The following is a 23,471-nucleotide window of genomic DNA, read 5'->3' as shown; positions in this document are numbered from 1 at the left end:
ACTATGGTAACATATCACATGATGTGGTGGTAAAGTGATTGGATTTATAGACATCAAACTTTATATAAAACATCTCATCTTGTGCCGGAGAATGTGAAGATTATTATTTTGTTCATAATCACACCTTGTGGTAATTCTTTAATTAAACTATAGTACTTTGCACATTGCACACATGTATATTGACATTTGCTTAGGCTTGAACACCAAGGTACCACACTGTGCTGCAGTAACTTCTGAGCAAGCAAAATTAATACAGCAATGAATCTTAAAAGTTATCAAACGTTTATGAATCTTGAGCTACAGTGTTTTTCACTTCCTTGGAAAAGTAACGTAAGTGTAATTTCCAATCATGGCAGAACTTCTGTATATTGACTTGTACACTACAAGATTCCTATTGCAGGCACCTGCACAGGTATACAATTACCAAGGTACCTGACTGGTACATACAGAGTACCTACACAGTACCAACGCTGCTACTGCACAGGACCTACCAGCACTGCAGTGTGGTATTCCTCTGGTACTTCACCAAGTAACTTGGCAAAAGTGTACCTGTGCAGGTGGCAGCAATAGGAATCTGGCAGTGTATATCTACACAGAAATGGCAAATTGTTATGTGTACATCACTCGTGTATCACAACATAGATGGCAGCCAGAAGGAAGCGAAAAGCACTGTAACACAGGTGACCTTTGACATTATAGTCATAAGGGGCAAAATTTTTGTTTTTTTAATTTTTTTTACTTGTGGGAAATAACTGTGAACTTGAGGAGAGTAGGTTCAAATTCCCATCGACAGTTGCATTTTGAAGGTGATCATAACAACGGTCCGTTTCTCCTCACCTATTTTCCTCTTTCTGGTTTTTGCTGCTCTCGAGAAAACTTGCAAATGTGTTGTGCCATTCACGAGGCGACAAACACAGTCTGCAATACACAACATGGATAGCATACAGGGCTCAATGCACATGACTGAGATGAGACTCAATGCACATAGTGTTGATACACATGTATATGCTGATACATATATACACATGTAAATGTCTTAAATCTGCCCTCCCAGGTGAAAACACAGTGCCTGCTGTGTTATTTGGTAGTAGACACTGTGTTTTTACTTCGGGAGCAGACAGATTAAAAACATTAAAAAGCATTTGCTGCCCTTGTAAAACACAGTACCTGCTGTGGTATTTGGTAGTAGACACTGTGTTTTTACTTCGGGAGCAGACGAATTAAAAACATTAAAAGCATTTGCTGCCCTCGTAAAACACAGTACCTGCTGTCATATTTGGTAGTAGACACTGTGTTTTTACTTCAGGTGCAGATGAATTAAAAACATTAAAAGCATCTGCCACCCTCATAAAACACAGTACCTGCTATGGTATTTGGTAGTAGACACTGTGCTTTTACTTCAGGAGCAGACGGATTAAAAACATTAAAAAGCATTTGCCGCCCTCGTAAAACACAGTACATGCTATGGTATTTGGTAGTAGACACTGTGTTTTGACTTCGCAAGCAAACATGTTCAGGCGGCGAGTGGCATGATAGAGTCAGCAACTTGTGAAACCGCCCGGCCGTATGGCATTTTCCATATACTCAGTTAGTTTTATGGGGTTCATTATCGAACCCCAACGGTTTTAGCTTGTATTTATATTATTTATTAACATACGCCTATTTGTTTGTAATATTTCAAGCGTTTTCAAATTTCAAAATAATCCCATTCAATGACGATGATGAATTTAGAGAATGGACAGCGCATACCACCCGACATGTTAAGGAAAAGTGAGAGCATCTGCTGCTGAAGTAAATACACACTATCTGCTATGTTATATGCAAGCAGATAGTGCATTTTTACTTAGCGAGCAAACAAGTTACAAAAAAAGGGAACAGACATCTGGAGACCATATAAAAATACAATATCTGCCATCTTATTTACCATTAAAGTACATTTCAGAATTGCTCAGATTTCCTGGTACATGGCTGTGATCATAGAGCAAGTACAATAGGTGATGTCTCCGCCCAACTATGTGCTTGATGATCAATGGGTCAACCTATTGTTGATCAGCCGATAAGCTTAATAGATAATCAGTTCCGCATTCAAACTCGTACGCATGGCATATAAATCTGAATAATTCAGAATTTTACTTACAATACTGCATTTTACTTTGAGAGCAGGCTCAATTCTAACATACCATATTTCCTTGAATAGTCGCCCAAATAAACGTCCCCCTACCACTTTTTTCAACCAAGATGTTTCAAAAATGCTGATATTTCCATGCTATCTTGTGAAGTAAGTTTACCAAGTTGCCCACATGGTCGATAATAGCATCAATAATCTGCAAAAATCTTGTGACAATATTGCACGATTTTTGTGACAAGATAATTCGAAAAATATGCAAGCAAAAGGTACACTTTTTGCACTATCGTTTAGAGTACATCAAAGTCTAGGGAAGGTTTTCTCATTTTTTCAAAATATTTGTTTTAAACAAAAATATACACCATTACGTGCAATTTTTTATAGAGTGACAAAATTGCTTTTTCACATGTTTTTTTTTCAAAATTTCGAAAAAGAGATGAATTTCAAAAAATTTAAAAACCTTCCCTAAGTTCATATCTCTTCTTCATGAAAAGCTAACTGATTTTTTTTACTCCGAACGGATTTTTTTCTAAGTTGTCACAAAAAAAATAAAATAAAAAAGTGATTTTTTGTGATTTTTTCAAAAACTCTAGATTTTTGAACAAATCTGACGTCCACCATGAGATTCCTTGGCTCATTTCCTTTCCAAAAATGTATAGTTTTATATAATTTGGACATACAATTAAGAAATAATGATGTTCTCTCCCATTACACTGGCCTTAAATAAACGCCCCCGTTTGGAAAATGCAATGCCCTGGGGGCGTTTATTTGAGGAAATACGGTATTCCAAATATTTACTGCCAAAGTAAAACCACAGTAACTACTTTGGTATTTTCCAGCATATATTGCATTTTTACCTTATGAGCACACAGATTCAAACACATCTGTATCCCTTGTAAAAACGGAGTGTCTGTCTGGTGTGTGTTTACTTACATTGCATTTTGGCTGTTTATCCTGAATGGCATGGCCCAAGTCTTGTATATGTATGTGGGGTTGTAGGGGTGTGTGTAGTGTATGAATAGTAAAATATGTATATTTATAAACACCCTCAATCAAGGACACACACAAGCAATCACTGTGTAACAGTGGACATATAATTGGAAACCACAATTAGATGGTGTCACTATATCAATAACGGCACAAAAATGCATTATATAAAACGTCCGCAGTTGTAGATGTAAGGCAAATCTAAATTTGGCAGTACTGTCTACAGTTATACAACGGAAACTCAAAGGCGATACAAACAAAAGTGTGAATTCTGCCAGTTTGCTGGTGGTTACATGTTGATGTGTGTAGGTGTGGGGTGTGTTTGTGTGGAGTGTGTATATGGGGTGAGTATGGTGCATCTGTGTGTATCTGTTATACAAATACTTCATGTGTAAATTTAAAGTTGATTTCTATTAGGGACCTCTTGCTTATGAAAATAATTACAAAAAACTAACAAAAACTGAGATGAATTATTACAAAACAAAAACAAACAAACAACATGTCTTTAAATGGAATGAAGTGAAAAGAAATGACAATCTGCTAGATTTACAATTCGTAATTCTCAAGTACTGGTATTTTCTCTCTAATAACTTAGAATTGATTCAATCAATTAAAGACAAGAAAAAGACAAGAAACAAAATATAAATACACACACGCTCACACACACAACACCTGTGTATCTTACTTGGGTTTGTCACCACTTGTTGGCGTTGTCACTGGTGTGGGGCTCTTCAGCGTTGCTAGAAGCTCAGACTTCTTGTTCATGATCACTTTCTTGAGAGTCATGGCATCTTTATGTACCTGGGAACCTGGTTCATTGAACTTCTTGGCATTCTTCACCATAAGCATCAAGTCATTCTCTAGTTCAGTCAGACCTGGGTATTCATTTTTCTGCAATGGTATTCAAACAAAGTTATTCTCTCATTTATAAATGTAAGGTGAGTAATTTTGAAACCATTATTCATTCAATTCATTCTCTAAGACGCTACAGGTAAAAGGTAATATCTTCTTTATTAACTATCAGTCAAGTTAGCTCAATCGGTAGAAGCGTTAGACTATGGTGCGAGATTGAACCCTGTCGGCGGAGGTTGCGGGATTGAACCCTGGCGGCGTCTTAGTACACTTACGTGGAAAAAACGAGTTAGCTTGAAATTCCCCTGGACATGGGAACTTACTGCTACTTGTCTTGTTGTAACCCGTACAAAACTCAGGGAGCTGATCCTGGCTGCAAAGGTCAATTGTAGAATGTCTAGAGTAAGCGCTCCAAAGCTGCAAAGTCTCTGAGTTGTTGTTTAATGGTTTATGGAATAATGTGGAGCCGTAGTGATCAGTGACAACCTGTAAAGTGTGCTGAGGCTAGTGAATCAACATCTAGGCCTTGTGCCTTTGCATAACGCACTATAAATCACTGCACCTTTTTGTAAATTGAAGGCACTTGTTTTTATTTGATTTGTCAGGTTTTGACAACCTGGAATAACCCAAGAAAGTCTTCTATGTAGCTAATTTCTATTTGAACACCTGGACAATTAGGGATTAACACCATACTCTTATAGAAACTGACTGCAAGCTACATGCACAGATATGCCTCTTCTGTATATGGGAGCAACGTCTTAACATCCCCTCCAAAGGACAGAATTCTTTCATGATTCATTTACCCAACTCTAAATGCAGTATGGGGAGAACAGAGGTCTGCATTTAATCAACAGATGTAGATGCACCAGAAGTGAAAACTCTGAACACTGAGCTATGCTAAGAATAGTCAACAGGACTTAATTGTTAAGAGATCTAATAGCTCTATTTTGATTGGTTTCTCAGATGATTATTATATGTAATTAACTAATCAGATGCACTGTAATATTAAAGGCAGTAGTGTCCATGAGGTTAATGGCATACCTTGAGCTTTCTAGCAATGGCTTTCATATCAATAGGCTGCTCAATCACATCGTAATATCCAGGAAACTGCGCCTTTGATGGTAGCTTCTGGAAGAGCAGGCTAATGACACGACCATCTGAACCCTTCTCAGCCATGACAGCAGTGAATAGCTGCTCCAAGGGGTCTTCATAATTGTCTAGGGTGTACTCATCAACCTGTGTCAACAAAAAGAGGCCAATATGCTCATTGGAATTATGCAAATAGCAGCTATTGGGCTATTCCAGTTGAAATCCATACACTCCCTAAGGAAGACATGACCTTAATCTCCATGGAGTCACCCATTCAGGTAATCTCATTTGAAATTCACACCCCCTGTGTGGAAGATTAAAGTCATGTCTTCCACAGGGGGTGTATGGATTTCAAATGGAACTGCCCTTTGTATTCCTGCATTACCCGTAACAGCAACAATAGTGAAACCAACAAAAAATCTTTTAAAAAAACGATTATAATTTTTTTGCTTGTGATGTAATTTTTTCAGGATTTCTCAAATAAAACTAGAGCGGTTACCGCACCATAGCTGAACCATGTGACTTCGACAGCATATTGTGGTATAGGCCTAGGCCGATCGGAGCAACTTCAAATCTGACCTGACCTTTGACCTCAGATGACCTTTGCAGTTTTATACTTGTGGAAGTGTCAGGGATTGTTTTCCCTGAGTTACAGCATGATCAGATCAATTGTACATTTGACCTGACCTTTGACCTTGGATGACCTTTGCAGTTTCATACTCGCTAAGTGTCGGGGATCATTTTCCCTGAGTTACAGCCCGATTGGAGCAACTCTAAATTTGACCTGACCTTTGACCTCAGATGACCTTTGCAGTTTCATACTCCCCAAATGCCGCGGATTGTTTTCCCCCAGTTACAGGCACATCGGAGCGACTTTAAATTTGACCTGACCTTTGACCTCAGATGACCTTTGCTGTTTCATACTCCCCAAGTGCCGGGGATTGTTTTTCCAGAGTTACAGCCACATCGGAGCAATTTTAACCTTTGACCTTGGATGACCTCAGATGATGTTTCATGATCCCCTTATATCAAGGATTATTTGTACTAAGTTGTAGCTCAATTGGACATATTTCAAAATGTTGGTAGCAACTATATAGCATTTACCTTGTAGCCTTAGTGTGTATGTATTGATTTTCATAAATGCATCATGGGAAGGAATAACATTTGACCACCAAGCCCCCACCGCACAAGTATTCACCATTATTGTTCAATAAGAGGCAACTATAGCATTTACCACATACCCTTAGTGTGTATTTTCATAAATGCATCATGGGACACTGTAATTTCCTGTGATCTAAATACTAACCACAAAATGGGCTATTCCACTGGGCGATCTTAGACATGTCCAGTTTGGTTCTTACTGTGGTTTAATAAGATACTGTTTTAATAATACTTTGGGAATTTCACAATATTTACTTCACTTTCTTGGAAACAATATGCTTGTTATCAAAATACCAGACAAGCTGTCTCCCAGTGCAAATCTGTGATTTAGTAGCCCAATTGGGCGACTTCTGAATCAAAATGGACCACAACTTTAAAACTATTAGTAGTAGCACCCCCTGTGTTTCTTTATTATATTCTTCAATGCTTTCTCTTCCATTTGACACCACTCGGGGGGGGGGTTACACCTTCGTGGCATTTCGAGATATGTCCATTTCAGACCAAATGGTTAGTCAGTTAGTAAGCTAGTAAGTAAGTAAGCTAGTAAGTAAGTAAGCTAGTAAGCTAGTAAGTAAGTAAGCTAGTAACATTCACTCATATAGGCTGATACCATTTCATGGTTCAGCAAAAAAAGAAATGCAGAAAAAATGCTCCAAAATGAAATGTGTGCTGCTAGAGGAAACAAACTTGCTATTTTTGCTGAACCATGAAATGGTATCAGCCTATATGTTTGAATGTTACTAGCTTACTTACTAGCTTACTTACTAGCTTACTGACTAACCATTTGGTCTGAAATGGACATATCTCTAAATGCTACGAAGGTATGACCCCATGAGTGGTGTCATATGAAAGAGGAAAACATAAAGAATATAATAACAATATTTCCAAACGTCAGAGGTCATCCTGGGGTCACAGGGGTCAAAAAAGGTCATTTTAACCGAAAATGCTCCGATTGAGCTTAAATTTAAATGCAATGATCCTTATGACATTCTAAACATGTTTAAAACATTTAAAACATTTATTTAAGGTTTTTAAGGGGTCATAAAGGGGTCAAAGGTCAAGATTTTCAAAATGCTCCAATTGAGCTGAAATTTAAATGTAATGATCCTTATGACATTGTAAACATTTAAAAAATATTTTAAAATTCTTTTAAGGTCATTGAGGGGTCATAAAGGGGTCAAAGGTCAAGTGTTTCGAAATGCTCCAATTGAGGTGAAATTTATATGCAATGATCCTTATGACATTCTAAACATTTTAAAAACATTTTAAGATTCATTTAAGTTCATTAAGGGGTCAAAGGTCAAGTTTTCCAAAATGTCTGATTGAGCTGAAATTTAAACATAGCGATCCTTATGACATTCTAAACATGTTTAATATATTTTAAAATTCATTTAAGGTCATTAAGGGGCAATAAAGGGGTCAAATGTCAAGTTTTCAAAATGCTTCAATTGAGCTGAAATTTAAATGCAATGATGACAGTGGTATAGGCCAACCACAATATACTGCCAAAGCCACATGGTTCAGCTATGGTGCGGTTATCGCTCTAGTTTTACCCAAGTCCTACCTTTTTGGGCATAATAGCCTTGCCACCACGAGTACCTGTCAGACTTCCACTGCTGGCCAGACTCTTATCAGCAGATTTAATATCTGGACTACGTACATCTACAGTCAATGGCGTCATCTCTCTTGCTTCTTCCTGGGGCTATATTAAATAGAAGAACAAAAAAAAGGGTTATTTTTAAAATCAAGTGTAGGACTTTTGTTGACCTGCTACCTGGAAATGTTACCATTGCAATTTTATTGCTTACAGCCACTGCTAGACACGCCAGATGTGAACATTACGTCTTGGGTATTATTTTAGATATTGAGATCATGCAAATAGCAGCTTACGTTAGTTGACACAAATACTAGGCATATGCAGAAATACTGTCATAATTATACTGTCATAATTATAAGATCCAATGGGTGTTTTCATGTAAAATGCTGTAAATCTAAATGACTCACAAGAATAAAAACCTTGAAATACTTTTTGAAATTTCACCGGCAAACAAGGATGTGAAAAATAAGATAGAGTTTTCATTATCTAACCATGGACACAAATGTTGCAAGTTGTTTTGCCTTACTGTGGACATGATTCAATTTTCACAATCTAAGTGCAAACTCGCCCTATACAATAGCCCTTTCTTATGCCGCTTTACATCTAGAAACACTGTATAGGAACCACGGATGCGTATGCATCCACTGTAGTACAGAGATTTCTCATGTATGTCCTCATTTGCAGGGTTTTTGCAAAACACATACCCAACAATCACTGCACACTTACCAGTTTGAATGTTGGTCTTATTGGCTTTGTTTTCTTCTCTTCCTTTTCTTCTTCTTCATCATCATCCACCTGATAATCTTCATCATCATCTTCCTCCTCCTCTTCCTCTTCAGTAGGTTCTTCTTCGGTAGATTCGGCCATCTCACTAGCATCTTCGTCATGGTCGTCATCACCCTCCCCATCTTCTGACGTGTCTTTCTTCTTCTCAATAAACAGTTCCCAAAGCTTACAAGCATTTTCGTATTCAGGGCTGCCTCTCTGTTATTTAAAAACGAAACAAAATATATCACAATCTTAGCACTGTCAAAATACACACAAATGGATACAAGCTTAGGCACAACCATAATACAGAATAAGAGATGCAAACCCAATCCTTAAATCTGAACTTACACAGGAAACTTTGTTGAGGTGGCCCTGTACTGGCCCAGTGCTGGGCAACATATGTGATGCAATCAAGCAAAATCAGTCGGAACTCGGAAATATTTAATTTTCAGCTTCTTCTAGGATAGTAAAAAGCATTACAAAGCTGGATTTTGTAGAAAAAAAACCCATTGAAATTTAACAACCAGTTTCAAATATATGCGCAATTACAGAGTTTTCAAAACAAAAAAAATATTTCCTTTGTTTGGCTGTATCTCAAAATCAATATTTCTGAGTTCCCACTGATTGTTTTGATCGCATCACATAATGGTGGTGCAGAATTGACCAGATGAAAAGGTTATTCGCATGGTCCAGTCAAAGTGACACTTTAAGTGGACCAAATGAGTAGGCACTTTATAATAGGCCACATAAAGTCACTTACTAAGATAAAGTGAGCACAAGCACTGAGCAACACATATATCTGACCAGACCTGGACCAGCTCTGGCTGCAATAGGAAATCCGTAAGTGACACACCATATTGGACCAGCTGTAGCCAATTTTTGTCTAGTCCAGTGCAAGCACCTACTTCATCTGGCCCATCCCTGCTACAGCCCTGGACCAGTATATAATGGCCTTTTCATTTGGTGGAGCACTGGTGGATATTTGCTGTGTAACCTGTAATGCTTAAAGCCATAAGGCCAAAAAAAAAAAAAAAAAGGTTTGTCTCACGAACATTTGCCAAAAAAGCTAAGTGCTATGCTTTTTTTTTTTCTTTTTTTTTTTGGTTTTTTTTTTTTTTTTTTTGTTTTTTTTTTTTTTTTTTTTTTTTAGCCTGAGACAAATGAAAATCACAAGACAGGTATTGGAAAACTACAAGTGGTCTTACAATGAAAGAGAAGCAACAAATTTACAATGTTAATATTCTGTAACTGTATTTTATTTGCCTTCCTAGAGCTGATCACTATTAAAAATCAGTGCACAATACAAGGTAACGAAACAAATGTTGGTATGAGCGAGATTTGATGTTTCCATAGAGGTGAATATTTAGAGGGCTGAGTGAGCTTTCGGTACTCTATCGAGAGGTTTCTTCAGTTTTCACCTTTTTTACCCCTCTATGGACCGATCAATTCTCGCTCATATGTACCAACCTAGAGTACAATGTGGCTTTTTGTTTCAAATTGTAACCGAATCGGCGCACCGATGCAGTGCCCAATTCCTCAGCACAGTCCCCCCTGTTTTAACTATACGAATACGAACAATCATGTTGAAATAAACGGTAAAAAATTCGTTAAAAAACAGCTACAAAAATACAAAAATTTATGAAAACAACATGGCTTCACTCGATCGCAGAGTTCTCCGTAGGCTAAGTCCTTTTATATTGCATCCACTTTGCTTCGTCCGGGTTTAATACGCTCCGTGCCGTTGCAAGGATGGCGTGAAACTAGCGAGACTGAGGCTACGGTGTGGGTTACGGGCTATCTGCAACACTAATGGCATACGCGCTGCCTGACATTTTCGATGGTTTTCTGACATTGAGGAATTCATTTTTACTACGTTGGTCGAACTATCGGGAACCGGAAAAATCGGGGAAAAAAAAAAAAAAACTTTAAAAAGGCGGTCAGCGCGTAGACAAACGCTGCTGTATCGCTTTCACATACTTATGCTTGCGGGTTCGTGAGACAAACCTTTTTTTTTTTGGCCTAAGAATGCGATCTTATAATATGAAATTGTTTCTTTTTTTTTCAAACCTGATTTTGTGCATATTTGTAATGTTTTCACATGTCCCAACTTACACCTAAATGGAATCGGCCAAATTTGCAAAGTTCGACATAAAGTCATAATGACTTATGTCATAATTATGTCAAAAGTCATAATTATGACTTTATGTCCTCCCATAGAACTGCATGTGGGGTTTCTTTCATTGTACCTGGTTATATCAGCTTAAAATGGACAACCCCCCTTCCCGGCAGTTATTACTAATATTATTTCCGAATTTTTTCAACATTTTGAATAAAGAATAATAAAAATACAATTTGACGGAAATCATACATTGAGGCTTTAAACCAGCACAACTTACCTTGTAATAAGCCTTGGCATTGCTAACCAGTAGGTGGACATCTGATGAGAACTGTTCCACTGTATCATATTCTTCCATCTTGATCTTGGCTTGTACTCTCAGGAGGTCAATAGGGTTGCTCACTACATTGAAGTAATCTGGATCTGACCTGTGTTATAAGGAAAAGCAACAACTTGCATTGTGCATATTTAATTCAGCCCACACTGACCTCACTGACATTTATTGAAAAAATAATCAAGTTTAAGGGTATTACTACTTCGGCCAATTTTGTGCCTATTTTTGCATTTTCTCAAAAATTATAGCACATTGGTGACAAGTAAGATATGTATATTATAGGGGCAAGGACTACAACTACTGCACTGAAAATTCAGGAACTCAAGGCAAGTAGTTATTGATTTATTGATAAAATATTGGTTTTCCTCATTTTTGACTGTAACTCCACAACTGTTGTCTGTGCTGAAATAAAATTTCCAGTGCAGTAGTTGTAGTCCTTGCCCCTATAATATACATATCTTACTTGTCACCAATGCTATAATTTTGGAGAAAATGCAAAAATAGACACAAAATTGGGCATGGGTGTAGTACCCCCTTAAACTTATGATTTCTTGGTTTTTCTATAGATCAAATTTTGTCCACTATACTATTGTATTAGCAGGATGTGCAATCATATTTCTGATGCAAATTAGCCTATTCATATTATTAATAGATACATGTAACTTGATACAAAACATATTTAAAATACAGTACCAGAACATGGGAGGCTGACAGGTTGCTCGAAATACAGAGACAAAATTGATCACAAATTGTAACATGCTTCTTCCTTTGGCTCAGTTTTAGGCTACATTTTGACCCATTTTAGCTTACAAATGACAACATTTCACACACATTTGGCCTGATAAAATCAGTTTAGTAGTGAGTCAGCATATATATATATAATTATATTAGTTATATTACCTGCGCTTTGGTGCTCGTATAAAAGCCTCACAGAGCAGTTTTCCTTCCGAGTTCTTATGATTGCGTATGATCTCATACAAATCATGAATCACATCACTGGGGTCAACTGCAGGCACAGACTTCTTACGGCGCTTGGGCTGTACAGATGTTGTTGGTGACAACGGTTCATCATCATCTCTTGTGTCGCTCATGGCGGATGATCTTCTGCTTCGCTTTGACATCTTAAATGTAAAGCCCTCTCAGAGGGTGCTGGAAGTAAATCAGTAAAAGTTTATAATGAATTTCTTTCAGTTTCTGACACAACATGTAAATTTGAAAGTAACAAGTTGAAGCATATGATAAATAATAATTATTGTAAACTATAGGCCTACATACACCTTGTATAAATTTAACCAAATCCAACCAGCCAGCCAACATCGATTTCGCTCGTCACATGAATGCATCAACTAATCATTTCATACCAAGTGGATCTATTATTTTGGAAATTACTTTCAAAACAATAACTCATTGACAGCAATGGTTGCTTGAGAAGTATAGCCATGAATTTGCTCACAGATAGCTTCGCGTTCGAGGCTAGAAACATTTGCATTCAGAATCTAGTAGAAATCGATGAAGCATGACACCGCGTAAATCAATGGAAGTTCGGAATTGTATTTTTTGTGTTTTAGTATTAAGTTGACGCTTTCAAAAATAGTCATTTAGCCATGCATACAGGATATGGTACAAAATGCCAATTTTAGTATGATATTTTTGTTATATTTTTGATCACTTTATAGCCATTTGTATTATTTATCCTGATATTTCAAGTTGCTCTTGAGTCAAGTAATAAGAAAAAACTCCTTTCTAATCCTCTGTATGGATTTTTAAGGGGGTCAAAAATGCACTTCCTGGCAATGATGCACATGCAAAGTACAGGTTATGGGGGTCAAATTTTCAGAATGCTCCCAATTATGTCAAGTAATATATCAAATTACTCGTATGGTCATGAGGATTCCAAAAATGTATAGTTTGTTATGTGTCAGACCTTTCAGGAGGGCGCTATGAAAAAAAATGTTCATAGGTCAACGACCTTTTTGAATTCTGACCATAGTTAGCAACGTCTGATTTTGGTAATTTTGGTGTCTAATTATATATGTTTTCTTGCATGAGAAATACAACTAAGCAAATTAAAAAACTATACAAGGAACCGATGACCCTCTTTTGCAACATGGCTGCCAAAAGCGTCCATATTGTAATAAGGAGGTCATTGGTTCCTTGTACAGTTTGTTAAATTGCGTAGTTGTATTTCTCAGGCAAGAAAAACATAATTAGACACCAAAATCACCAAAATCGGATGTAATAACAGGATAAATAAGATAATTTGCTATAAAGTGATCAAAAATAGAAAAAAGGGTATGTTGAAATTGACATTTTGTACCCATAATCTGCATTCGGATATGGGAAACAGGAGAGTGGCCAGAAGACTGGGTTTCATCCGTTTTCATCACAATCCCTAAAAAGGGTGATTTAACCAACTGTGACAATTATAGAACAATTGCCCTCATCTCACATGCCAGCAAAATTTTGCTGAACATCGTGCTGAACCGCATACAGAACATCCTGAACTGTGAAATTGCAGAGGAACAAGCAGGGTTCCGCAAAGGAAGGGGAACGCGAGACCAAATCTTCAACCTACAGATGATATTACAGAAGAAATTGGAAACAAACACACCAGTCTACATAGCCTTTATTGACTACAAAAAGGCCTTCGACTCAGTCAGCCATCAGATGATGCTGCAGTCCTTGCTTGATATGGAATTTCCCAGACACATAGTAGCACTTATTCAGTCACTATACAGCACACAGAGAGCTGCAGTGCGAGTTGATGGAGAAATCACTGAATGGTTTAAAATCAAAAGAGGAGTATCGACAAGGTTGTATCATCTCACCGGCCCTGTTTAATGTGTACTCAGAGATCATCATGAGGAAGGCAATCACTGAACAACACAATGGCATCAGCATTGGTGGAATGAAAATTACAGACCTGAGGTATGCAGATGATGTGGCTCTCCTTGCTGAAAATGAAGATGACCTACAGATGCTGCTGCAAGATGTCTGCAAGGAAAGTCAAACATACCACCTCCAAATGAATGTCAAGAAAACCAAACTCCTGGTGTGTTCCAAGCAGCAAATGACATGCAGCTAAATGGTGAACCAGTGGAACAAGTTAACGATTTCACATATTTAGGTGCTACCTGCTCCAACAACAATGACACCTCAAAGGAGATCCGAAGACGCCTTGCAATAGCAAGAAACAAATTCAGTCAAATCCAAAACCTACTCAAAGACCGGTCACTCTCAATCAAAGTCAAAACCAGACTGCTTCAGGCACTCATATTCCCCATTGCAACCTACGGATGTGAAGCCTGGACCCTGAAGAAGGCAGACACCAAAAAGATCTCAGCCTTTGAACTGTGGTGCTACCGTCGTATCTTGTGTGTCACTTGGCAAGACAAACACACCAATGAATGGGTACTTGCCCAGATCGATCCAAAAGTAAGACTCCTGACAACAGTGAGAAAACACAAGCTACAGTACTTTGGTCATGTAGCAAGAGGCAGTGCAGGAAACCTTGCTAGAACCCTGTTGCAAGGAAAAACACAAGGTAACCGAGGCAGAGGACGTCCACGTACATCATGGGAATCAAACATCAAATCCTGGACGGGAATGACCACATACAATGCGACCCAAGCCACACAAGACAGATGCAAATGGAGGCTCATCACAAAACTGGCTGCAACCCACCCCCATGATGAGGATGGTACCTGAGGTGAGGTGACCCATAACCTGTACATTATTAGTCAAAAATTGGGATTTTTGGGACCATCGACTATCAAAACACAAAAAATACAAAACAAATCTTATGTTCCTAGTAACATTAGACTACATTCTTTCAGATGCAAAAGACTAGAAATTCATATCTGGTGTACACCTAAAGTTATTAGGGGTCAAAATTTGCTGATTTTAAGCGCCATTTGTGGCTGAACCACTTTAGGGGTGGCCTAAAATTCTGTAGGGGTCTAGAAATTTCTCTTTTTTTGAATTGCTCATAGACATTGGCATATGGTTAATCAATTCTGAACATAATTAGGACCTATAAGTGCACTGTGACATTATCATGGGTCCTTCAAAATCAAAGATAATTTGATTGAACAGTACGAATTGCTGATTTTGACCCCTCTGAAATCCCAACGAAATTCAAATCTATCTTTTTGGCATTAGGTATTTTAGACACAGCCAGTGAGTGACCACATTCAAAAAGAGGGTCACAACTGATTCAATTAAGAAGAAAGTGCCCCTCAAAGAGAGCACTTTGTCATTTGGACCCCTTAAATTCCCAATTTTGGTCGAGGTCGCCAAACTTTGATTGCCCGCCATTCGCAAAGCGAAATGGAATTTGAATTTTTTCTTGTGACCTCACCTAGGGATCCATGAAAGGTACCCCTGAGCCAAAGGAGAGCAAAATCCAAGAGGATGGGTGTACACTCAATCTGTTTTGACATGGACTGACCCTTTTGCAAGTTAAAGAAATCTCGACTTCCGACCGATATCGGTGACATGACACTGACTTGAATGCATCAGCCAATCATTTCCAACCAACTGGATCTTTTATTTTGCTACCTTTCTCAATTATTAACTTTCGATAATGAATCAATTCAAAACAATAACAAGTAGACCGCCTAACGTATCGTACGCTATTTTGTGCGGTTTGTATTGCAAGGAGATCACTGGCTTGTGCAACATTATTTTGTGTGGGTTGCATAATTCATTGACCTACAATTTACTCATAGACTAATTTGCAGTCGTTTATAATTTTCTCCAGCCAGGGTCAACAGGATTGTTACTGTTTTTTGTTGTTTTTAAAAGCAATATTTATTCTATAATGATAACGACACAATGCCATAATATAAAGGATACTAAATTGATTGCAAAATGATACCCCTTTGCCCCCCCAATTTAACATTGCAATTTAACATTGCATGTATGGCCTATAACGTTGTGTGAGAGCATGGTTTTTGGCATTCAGGGAGACCAAAATGTACAGAATATGGGGTCATTGGTTGAGAGAGTAAATCCGTTTGGATCTAAATTATAAGGGCGGGGGCATTGGGTGAGAATGACTTTTTAATGGGGTCTTTGTGTGAGAGCCTAAAGAAGCCTCGAAAATTGAATTTCTAGTTCTAAATGACTTCAAATGGCTTTGTCATTTCAAAGTCTTTGGGTGATAGATCTAAAGGAAATATATGGGGTCTTTGGTTTACACAGCATGTACTGGTAATGGGGTCTTTTGGTGACAGTGATGGTGAAAAGGGGGTCTTAACAGCCCTACACATACGCGTCACCTTCACAGTGGGAGTGCCCCCCTCGGTTTCAGCATCTCACATCAAAGCTCCCATTGGGAGCCCCATTCCTTTTAAAGGAATTTTTATTGTATAATGATAACGACACAAAGGATACTAAATTGATTGAAAAAATGATACCCTTGCCCCCCAATTTGACATTGCATGTATAACATTCTATGTTCATCAACTGTGACAATTTCTCATTGAAGGCAACCCAAATATCTAGATTTTTATCAATTTTAATGGCCATTTAAGGTTATATAGGCTTATATATTGGTTTGATTAGTCTAAAAAATATTTTTCATTTTTTAGCTAGGCGATATGAGCATGGATCACGTGAAATAAAAAAATCAATGAAAACAAATCATTAAAGTGTCATTTTTCACCTATTTGTCTTAAAGTTGACGGGTTGTTAGGGACGCTTGTTAGCGATGTAAGTAGTCTCATCGATAAACACATTTTACAGTATTAGACTCGCTACCAGTCCTATATACGACGTGCCTATGTATATTGAGGACGAACACACGCCAATTTGTAATCAATAAAAAGTACACAGGTCGGACATTTGAAAACAATTCTTCACAATTTTGTATATAAAATCGGTACACATCTCATTGTGTTACCTAATCAAAACTCTATTCAAACAACATTAAGGATCGAATGCCTTTTAGTGTCCAAACAGGCAAAATTACCGTCAAAGTTTTGTCGAATTCTGCACCCTTGCCAATGCTTGCGAAGCCCCCGGACGTGTAGTCGTGAATAAAAATATCCGATTTTTGCAATCTAAAACACAAAATTACAACTTTGGATGTGCTCTGAATAAAAGACACTATTGCCAAATAATATAGAACAGAACATTTGACGTCAACTTGACAAAATATTGAAGAAAATGTGTTCCATAAAAATTTTTGTAAGTCATAAAACAATTCCTATTCAAATATAGATATTGAACTGAACAGAACACAAGGCAATGTAATTTGTTCCAGTCCCAGTCAGCTTGGTGCTCCTTCGTATTTTAGCACAAGCCGCCGCAAACTGGCTGGAACCAACCAAGACAAACCAACGAACTTCGACCTAGTGCTAACTTCGCCCCAAACGCACAGCCCTCCTATACAAAACTTAAAAGCCAGAAAAAGATAAAAACTAGGCCAATAAAAATAATTTATTATAATAGTTCGTGACTGGCAATCCTGACAAATATTTATGTAATTACTATAGGGAATAGTGGCGTAGACAGGACATTTTTGAGACGAGGGTGGCAGGGCAACTGTCAAGGGGGGTAATCAAAAATGGGTTAAAAGGCACACAAAACTGGCTTACTAATTTTAAATTTCAGGGCGGTCAGCATCTGAACAAGACTTGGGGGAGCTGAAGTTCTACCGACCAGAATTGCCCTATGAATCTTCTTTTTAGCCTAGTATTCAGACTAAAACACTGCCAATATACCGTAGAAACTAAAACACTTAGCTTCATGTAGAATATTTTTCAGTTTTGCCTATTGACAACTGACCCCTGGTAGACGCACTATAATAGACTAAACATTAAAAGGTCACCAGGTCACTTTAGTGCTAAAGGGTCTCAGGCTACTACATAATTATGCCATGTGGCTGGACTCCTGTGCAATACCGGGGGTGGTAATTATCTCTCCGGTGGGAGGGGGGAATGGAAAAATGACCAGCCAAAAATCCTTCCCCTTGGCTCGCCAGAAATTGCACGGCCTGCTAAAAATTGCTTGCCCCTATATGCCCTCCTTCATGGACTGTCAAAATCTTTGCACCCCTGCACACGACATCGCCTGGCTAATAATTATTTGGTGCAGCAGAGATACTAAAATAAATACACGGGATCGATACACGTGAATTGCTATGCACGCTTTTTGATATCAGACGAAAATCTTCGGATACCGGGGTGGAAAATAATGAATATCTCCCGTAAATGATTTCGTCTCAAGAAACCAGATCTGGTCTCATACACTTGAAAATACGTGTTGAACAGATATGATAGTCGTTAGTTTGCGTCTTGAGAAAAGGCCATGCGTCTTGAACTCAAAATCTGACCAAAATTCTAATTTTGGACTACAGCGCCGCAGGAGCTATATACACTACAAGATTCCTGACGACGGAGTACCTCTGCTGCAATGTTACTTCGCGGCTAGTACTACCGTGTACACAAGCCCTTTGAAGATAGGGGCGATGACACTGTGCCCTGTAAATTCCAAATTGTTAGGAACACGTGCAATTTGTAAACCTAAAACTTACATGGTTTGGATTAGTCTTGTTGAACACTCTCTCTTATACTATGTCCAGCAATTTCCTCAGGCCCAGCGGCTGCCTTTATCGACCAACAAAATCAATAAAATTTCAATGGCACTGTAAGTTTTATCTCCAATACTATGATGGTACGAACCGTGATCTGGTCTGCGAATATTTGAGCACCCCCTGTGCGGTAGAATTGATCACCGCTGTGCACCGTCGTCGGTTGTATGCCAGTACTTACACGCGTAACATAAGCGTATCGTGCGTGGCCGCTCCAACCCCGGGGGCTCATAAGAAAATGTCCCGGGGGGATCACTCACATAAATGGTCTGTACGCATGTGTGACCAAAAAAACAAGTAAAAGGGGGTGTTTTTTTTTTAGGCAAGGCAAGTTACTGCGTGTGACGTTTAGGGTCTAAAAACAGTGATTTTCAAGAATAAGGGTAGTTTTCTGAAACTGGACAACTTGTTTAGGGTAGCTTTTCAAATTTTTGGAAAATTATGAGTCCAAAAAGGGTACATTTGTTGCATTTTCATCAGCCAAAAACTCATTAGGGGGTAAATTCTACACTAAATTACCTTATTAAGGGGCTAAATTTGCTGGTAGGGTAAAACTCATTTAAAAAAAAAAAAAAAAAAATTTGGTCACGCATGCGTACACTGTCATATTTGAGTGCCCCCTGGGAAAATGCAGCCACAGGCGAGGTTGACCCAAATCTAAAAAGCCTGGGGGGGGGAAGCTGGAGCAAAAATTATTTAAAGAACTAGAGGTGTTACCCTCCCACACCTCAATTACCCCTACCACTTGAGCTGTGGCCCTGTTGGCGACCAAAATTAAGGAATACCTAGTAGTTACATTAGTTTCCATAAATCATCCGCCTTTTTAATTAATAATTTTTCTCCCACCCATTCTGTCCCGCCTTTTGTCTTTAATAATTCCTGTTGCCACCCCTTCATCTTCCGCCGCCCTTTTTTTTGTCCTCAAAATACGCCATGCATGCGTAACATGAGAGTATGTGGCCCCGGACAAACAAGAAAACAATTCATAGCACAAAAGAGTTGGGGGCAGCATGCACCATTGGGCAAATGTGACACGATTTTTGGAAGGGGCAGATATATTTGGCAAATCAAAAGAGGACACGACTTTTTTGACACCCATCATTTATGGGCTCTTTTAAACAGTATGAAAAATATTCTAGTACTCACTACACTCGTATCTATCTATACCATTTTGGGTTTGCAAATTAGGTTCTCTGAAAACAAAGTAAATGGGAGCGTCATTTGTTGAGGGATGTATCATATTGCAAAGGATACTGATCGAGAAGGGTGGTATTTTCTGTGTTTTGAGTTGCAAAATAGGACCAGGGATTTGTTTGCAGGCGGAGAGGGTGGGGGCAAGGTTTTTGGCATGCCAAGGGGGGCGGGTGCAAGTATTTTTTGCTAGGCCATTTAAATTTGCCCCGAGGGCCATATTTCACTACCCATCTGCCCATTATGGAGTGAAATAATTAACTTGGTGATGGGGGGGGCTTGGGGTCCTAAAAAGGGGGATAATAACAATTCAGTCCTTACAGGGAATGTTAAGCATTTAATTATGTAAGCCCATACTCTCAAGCTTCAAATTAACAAAATGTGCACACTTTACAATTTGGGTGTAACACTATGACTCAAATGAATAATAACTCCAAACGGTAATTTTTAGCTAATGAGTTCATGACATGGGCCTATATTTTTGGTTTCTTTTTTTATGAAGGGGGGGGGGGTCAAAATATTTAGCCCATGATAAAAAAACACCCTTTTTACTTAATCATGATGTCTGAGGTTACAACTTTTATAAACACTCCCTTAGGTAAATATTATTTCATTTATTTTCATATTTTTTCTCATGCATTTCGTTTAGGCCTATGCATTTTGTTCTTATTTAGAGGTTTTTCTAGTCCTATATGTTATTCTAATTTTTTGTTCATTTATTTTATATTATTTAGGCCTATGTTATTTTTACGTATCCTTCTTTATTTAATTTCATATATTTTATGGATTTATTTTAATTTTTTTTGAGAGAGAGGAGAGGAGGAAGAGACAGCGGAGGGGAGTGCGGGAGAAAGAAAGAGAGGAAGAAGAAAACGGCAGATAAAATTGGACACAGTTGTTTGCCATAGCGGGGCAAATTTGCATTGGGTCAATTTGGTTCTGAAGCGAGTTGACCTCATCCATGCATCAGTGACGTCATAAAACCTGTTTATTTTGATTTGCAAGTATTATCGTGAACATGTGAACGCAGCTGTCATCTCGGAACTAATTATGATGAAATTTTTCACTTTTCTACATAAATGGTGAGTATTTAGTTGGCGATTACAATTCCAGGTTTATTAGTAATCATCATGTCCCATTGCGCATTCAAGAGATTGAAAGGTATAGTTAAACGGGTGATTTTGTCATGTGTATTTCTGTCATTGGCTATAACTTCGAGATATTGAAATCCTTGAAAATGACGGCATGGATGCTAATAAACGCATACGGATATTTCGTTTTTGGCTAATCCTAGTAAAATAAGCATACCACATGCTGTTTGTAAAGGGATCATAGAAATAATGTAGCTAAGAATTATGTCGACAACATATTCCACGAAAACAATATTATTGTTGCAAAATGACAACAAAGTGGTACCAGATTCCATTGAAATTCTGTCAATACACTGAGCTATGAAAATTAAATCAACGCAAGCTGCATAGAAAATAAATAGCTACATTATTTTGTTGACCTGTTTATAATCAGTAGCCAAATCGAGAGTAAAATCGGGCTATCGTCCAGGAAATTATGGCCTCTGTCTTAAAAAAATCTTCATGCTCATGACACGTGAACAAAATTGAAACACTTGCAAAGTACATTTGTGTATGAGCTATGACGTTAAAAATATTATAATAATAATCTCTAGAGGGCCACCTTTAAGATGAAGTATAATTTTGGGCCTACCATGTTTATTTTTTGAAAAAATAATTTTTTTAGGTGGCTACGTACAGCCAGTTTTTGAAAAAATTTTGTCAAAATTGTGTGTAACCTTAATCTAATGATATTAGTTTTATGAGTGTAGATTAGTGGCTAGACATGGGATTGATGGCATCATATCCCACAATGCAAATTGATCTAAGTGCCCTTCTGAGTGTAGGTGGTGATTGCATTTGGCAAAATATCATTAAAACTCCCACTGCATGATGGGTAGGTGTATTATATATTACAATTTCCCCAACATATTTGCCTGGCCTAATTGATTGTATTTTATAGCTCTCATTTTATTTACTCACAGTATATTAGTCAAAGACATTAGAACAAAAGGTGCTAATAACAGAGCGTGTACTCAATAGAAAAATCAGGAACAATTATATACAGTGTTTCTAAATCAATGGTATAGTTTTACAGTTTCTCTCTACTAAAAGAAACTTTAACCATTAAAACCAATTAACAAACATAACGTCAAAAGTAAAACATAATCCGATATAATTTTTCTGTTGAACAAACTTTAACAGAAATGTCACACAATGATACCAACTCTATTACTTATTTATTCCTGTTTATAAATAATAGCGATTACAAACACAATTATTGAGAAATAATTTTTTACAATGAAGGAAGGACGGACTGACGGACGGATCTTCAGACGGAAGCGTTCTTATAATCTTTACTCTATTTCATAACTTACGATAATTATTGATAGTAAGGGACCGTTCACAAACACTTGTTAGGGGGGCCTGATGCAAAAAGGGGGGCCCTGAAAATTTTTAACCCTCCTAAGGGAGGGCCCTGAAAAAAATGACCACAAATTTTCCTGGAAAAATAAAGTTTAGGGCCTATGCTTTTCTATGGGGCTGACCCATAATTTTCATGTCAAAAGGGGGGCCTGAAAGTTTTGAGGTCTGTAAAGGGGGCCCGAAAAATTTTCGCGATGAAATTTTTTTTGCATCAGGCCCCCCTTACAAGTGTTGGTGAACGGTCCCTAAATGGATGTTCTGCAGTACAAATGTATTTCAGTCTCTGCTACAAAATATCATGTTCGTCGCTTTACTGTGCGTTATCTGTGGCAAATAAATATTAGTGCATTTTGTGGCATTTAAAATATTTTAATTGTCATCTGCAATCGCTATCGCCTTGTCCTTGATAAGCATTTAAATGCAAAATCGACGAGCAACGCATCGCAAAATTCAGCAATTGCTCATCGCTTTCCAAAAGCGGTGCATCACAATGTGGCTCAGCGATCGAGTATAAATTGAAAATTCAGTTTAAGAGTTCTCGAGTAAAGCAATGGATGTTCTACTTCTAGTGGCATTTTGAATATATTTTAATTGTCCTCTGTAATTACAATGAGCAATACATCACAAAATAACAATTCTGTGATTCCGATTGCCATCGCCATCGGCATCGACGGCATGCATATTATTAGTTTCAAAAGAAAAGGGGAAAACTTTTACAGCGCGGTGCCGATGGCTGCAAATGCAGCTTTATTTTTTAATATATCTCGAGGTGTGAGTTGGACGTGTCCAACACATTCCTCGGACCAGGTTATTATGTTCACCTTTTCATTCATTATTATTGTTTTGTTAAAATTAAAGGTTCGACAAAGCTGTCGAATTCCGCTACCAGTTGTCGCCGTATCATAAATTTATCGTCCGAAACAGGCCAAATTGGATGTTTAAAATGAATATATGTTTGACATTACTTCAAAATTATACTCAATTTTTACCTTGTATGGTTTAAATTACAAAATAACATTTGAATAGCGAAGAATTTAGGCTAGAAATTACCTGATAAAAGACAAAGAAATCTCCGACGCTCCAGCTTCACAGCGCCCTCTATTGATTTTCTTTTTTTATCAAAGGGCAAAGATACCTGCAGAAAATCATTTAACCTCAT

At 37.8% G+C, this 23,471-nt stretch overlaps 1 protein-coding gene across 1 annotated transcript in view; it reads right to left on the bottom strand.

The window, feature by feature from the left end:
- LOC140171251 (protein polybromo-1-like) overlaps positions 1–23,454 on the bottom strand; it is an 82,237-nt gene extending 58,783 nt beyond the window's left edge. The window contains exons 1-8 of the mRNA XM_072194480.1: positions 23,363–23,454; positions 11,930–12,178; positions 10,976–11,123; positions 8,538–8,795; positions 7,779–7,916; positions 5,006–5,200; positions 3,798–4,003; positions 838–918 (exon numbers count right to left, since the gene is read on the bottom strand). Coding sequence (XP_072050581.1) covers positions 838–918; positions 3,798–4,003; positions 5,006–5,200; positions 7,779–7,916; positions 8,538–8,795; positions 10,976–11,123; positions 11,930–12,150 — 1,247 coding nt within the window. The 5' untranslated portion in view covers positions 12,151–12,178; positions 23,363–23,454. The remainder of the gene's footprint in view (positions 1–837; positions 919–3,797; positions 4,004–5,005; positions 5,201–7,778; positions 7,917–8,537; positions 8,796–10,975; positions 11,124–11,929; positions 12,179–23,362) is intronic.
- Positions 23,455–23,471: the final 17 nt, after the last annotated feature.

Source organism: Amphiura filiformis, chromosome 15 (assembly GCF_039555335.1).
Source record: "Amphiura filiformis chromosome 15, Afil_fr2py, whole genome shotgun sequence".
Taxonomy (NCBI): domain Eukaryota; kingdom Metazoa; phylum Echinodermata; class Ophiuroidea; order Amphilepidida; family Amphiuridae; genus Amphiura; species Amphiura filiformis.
This window is presented reverse-complemented; position numbering and strand designations above follow the sequence as displayed.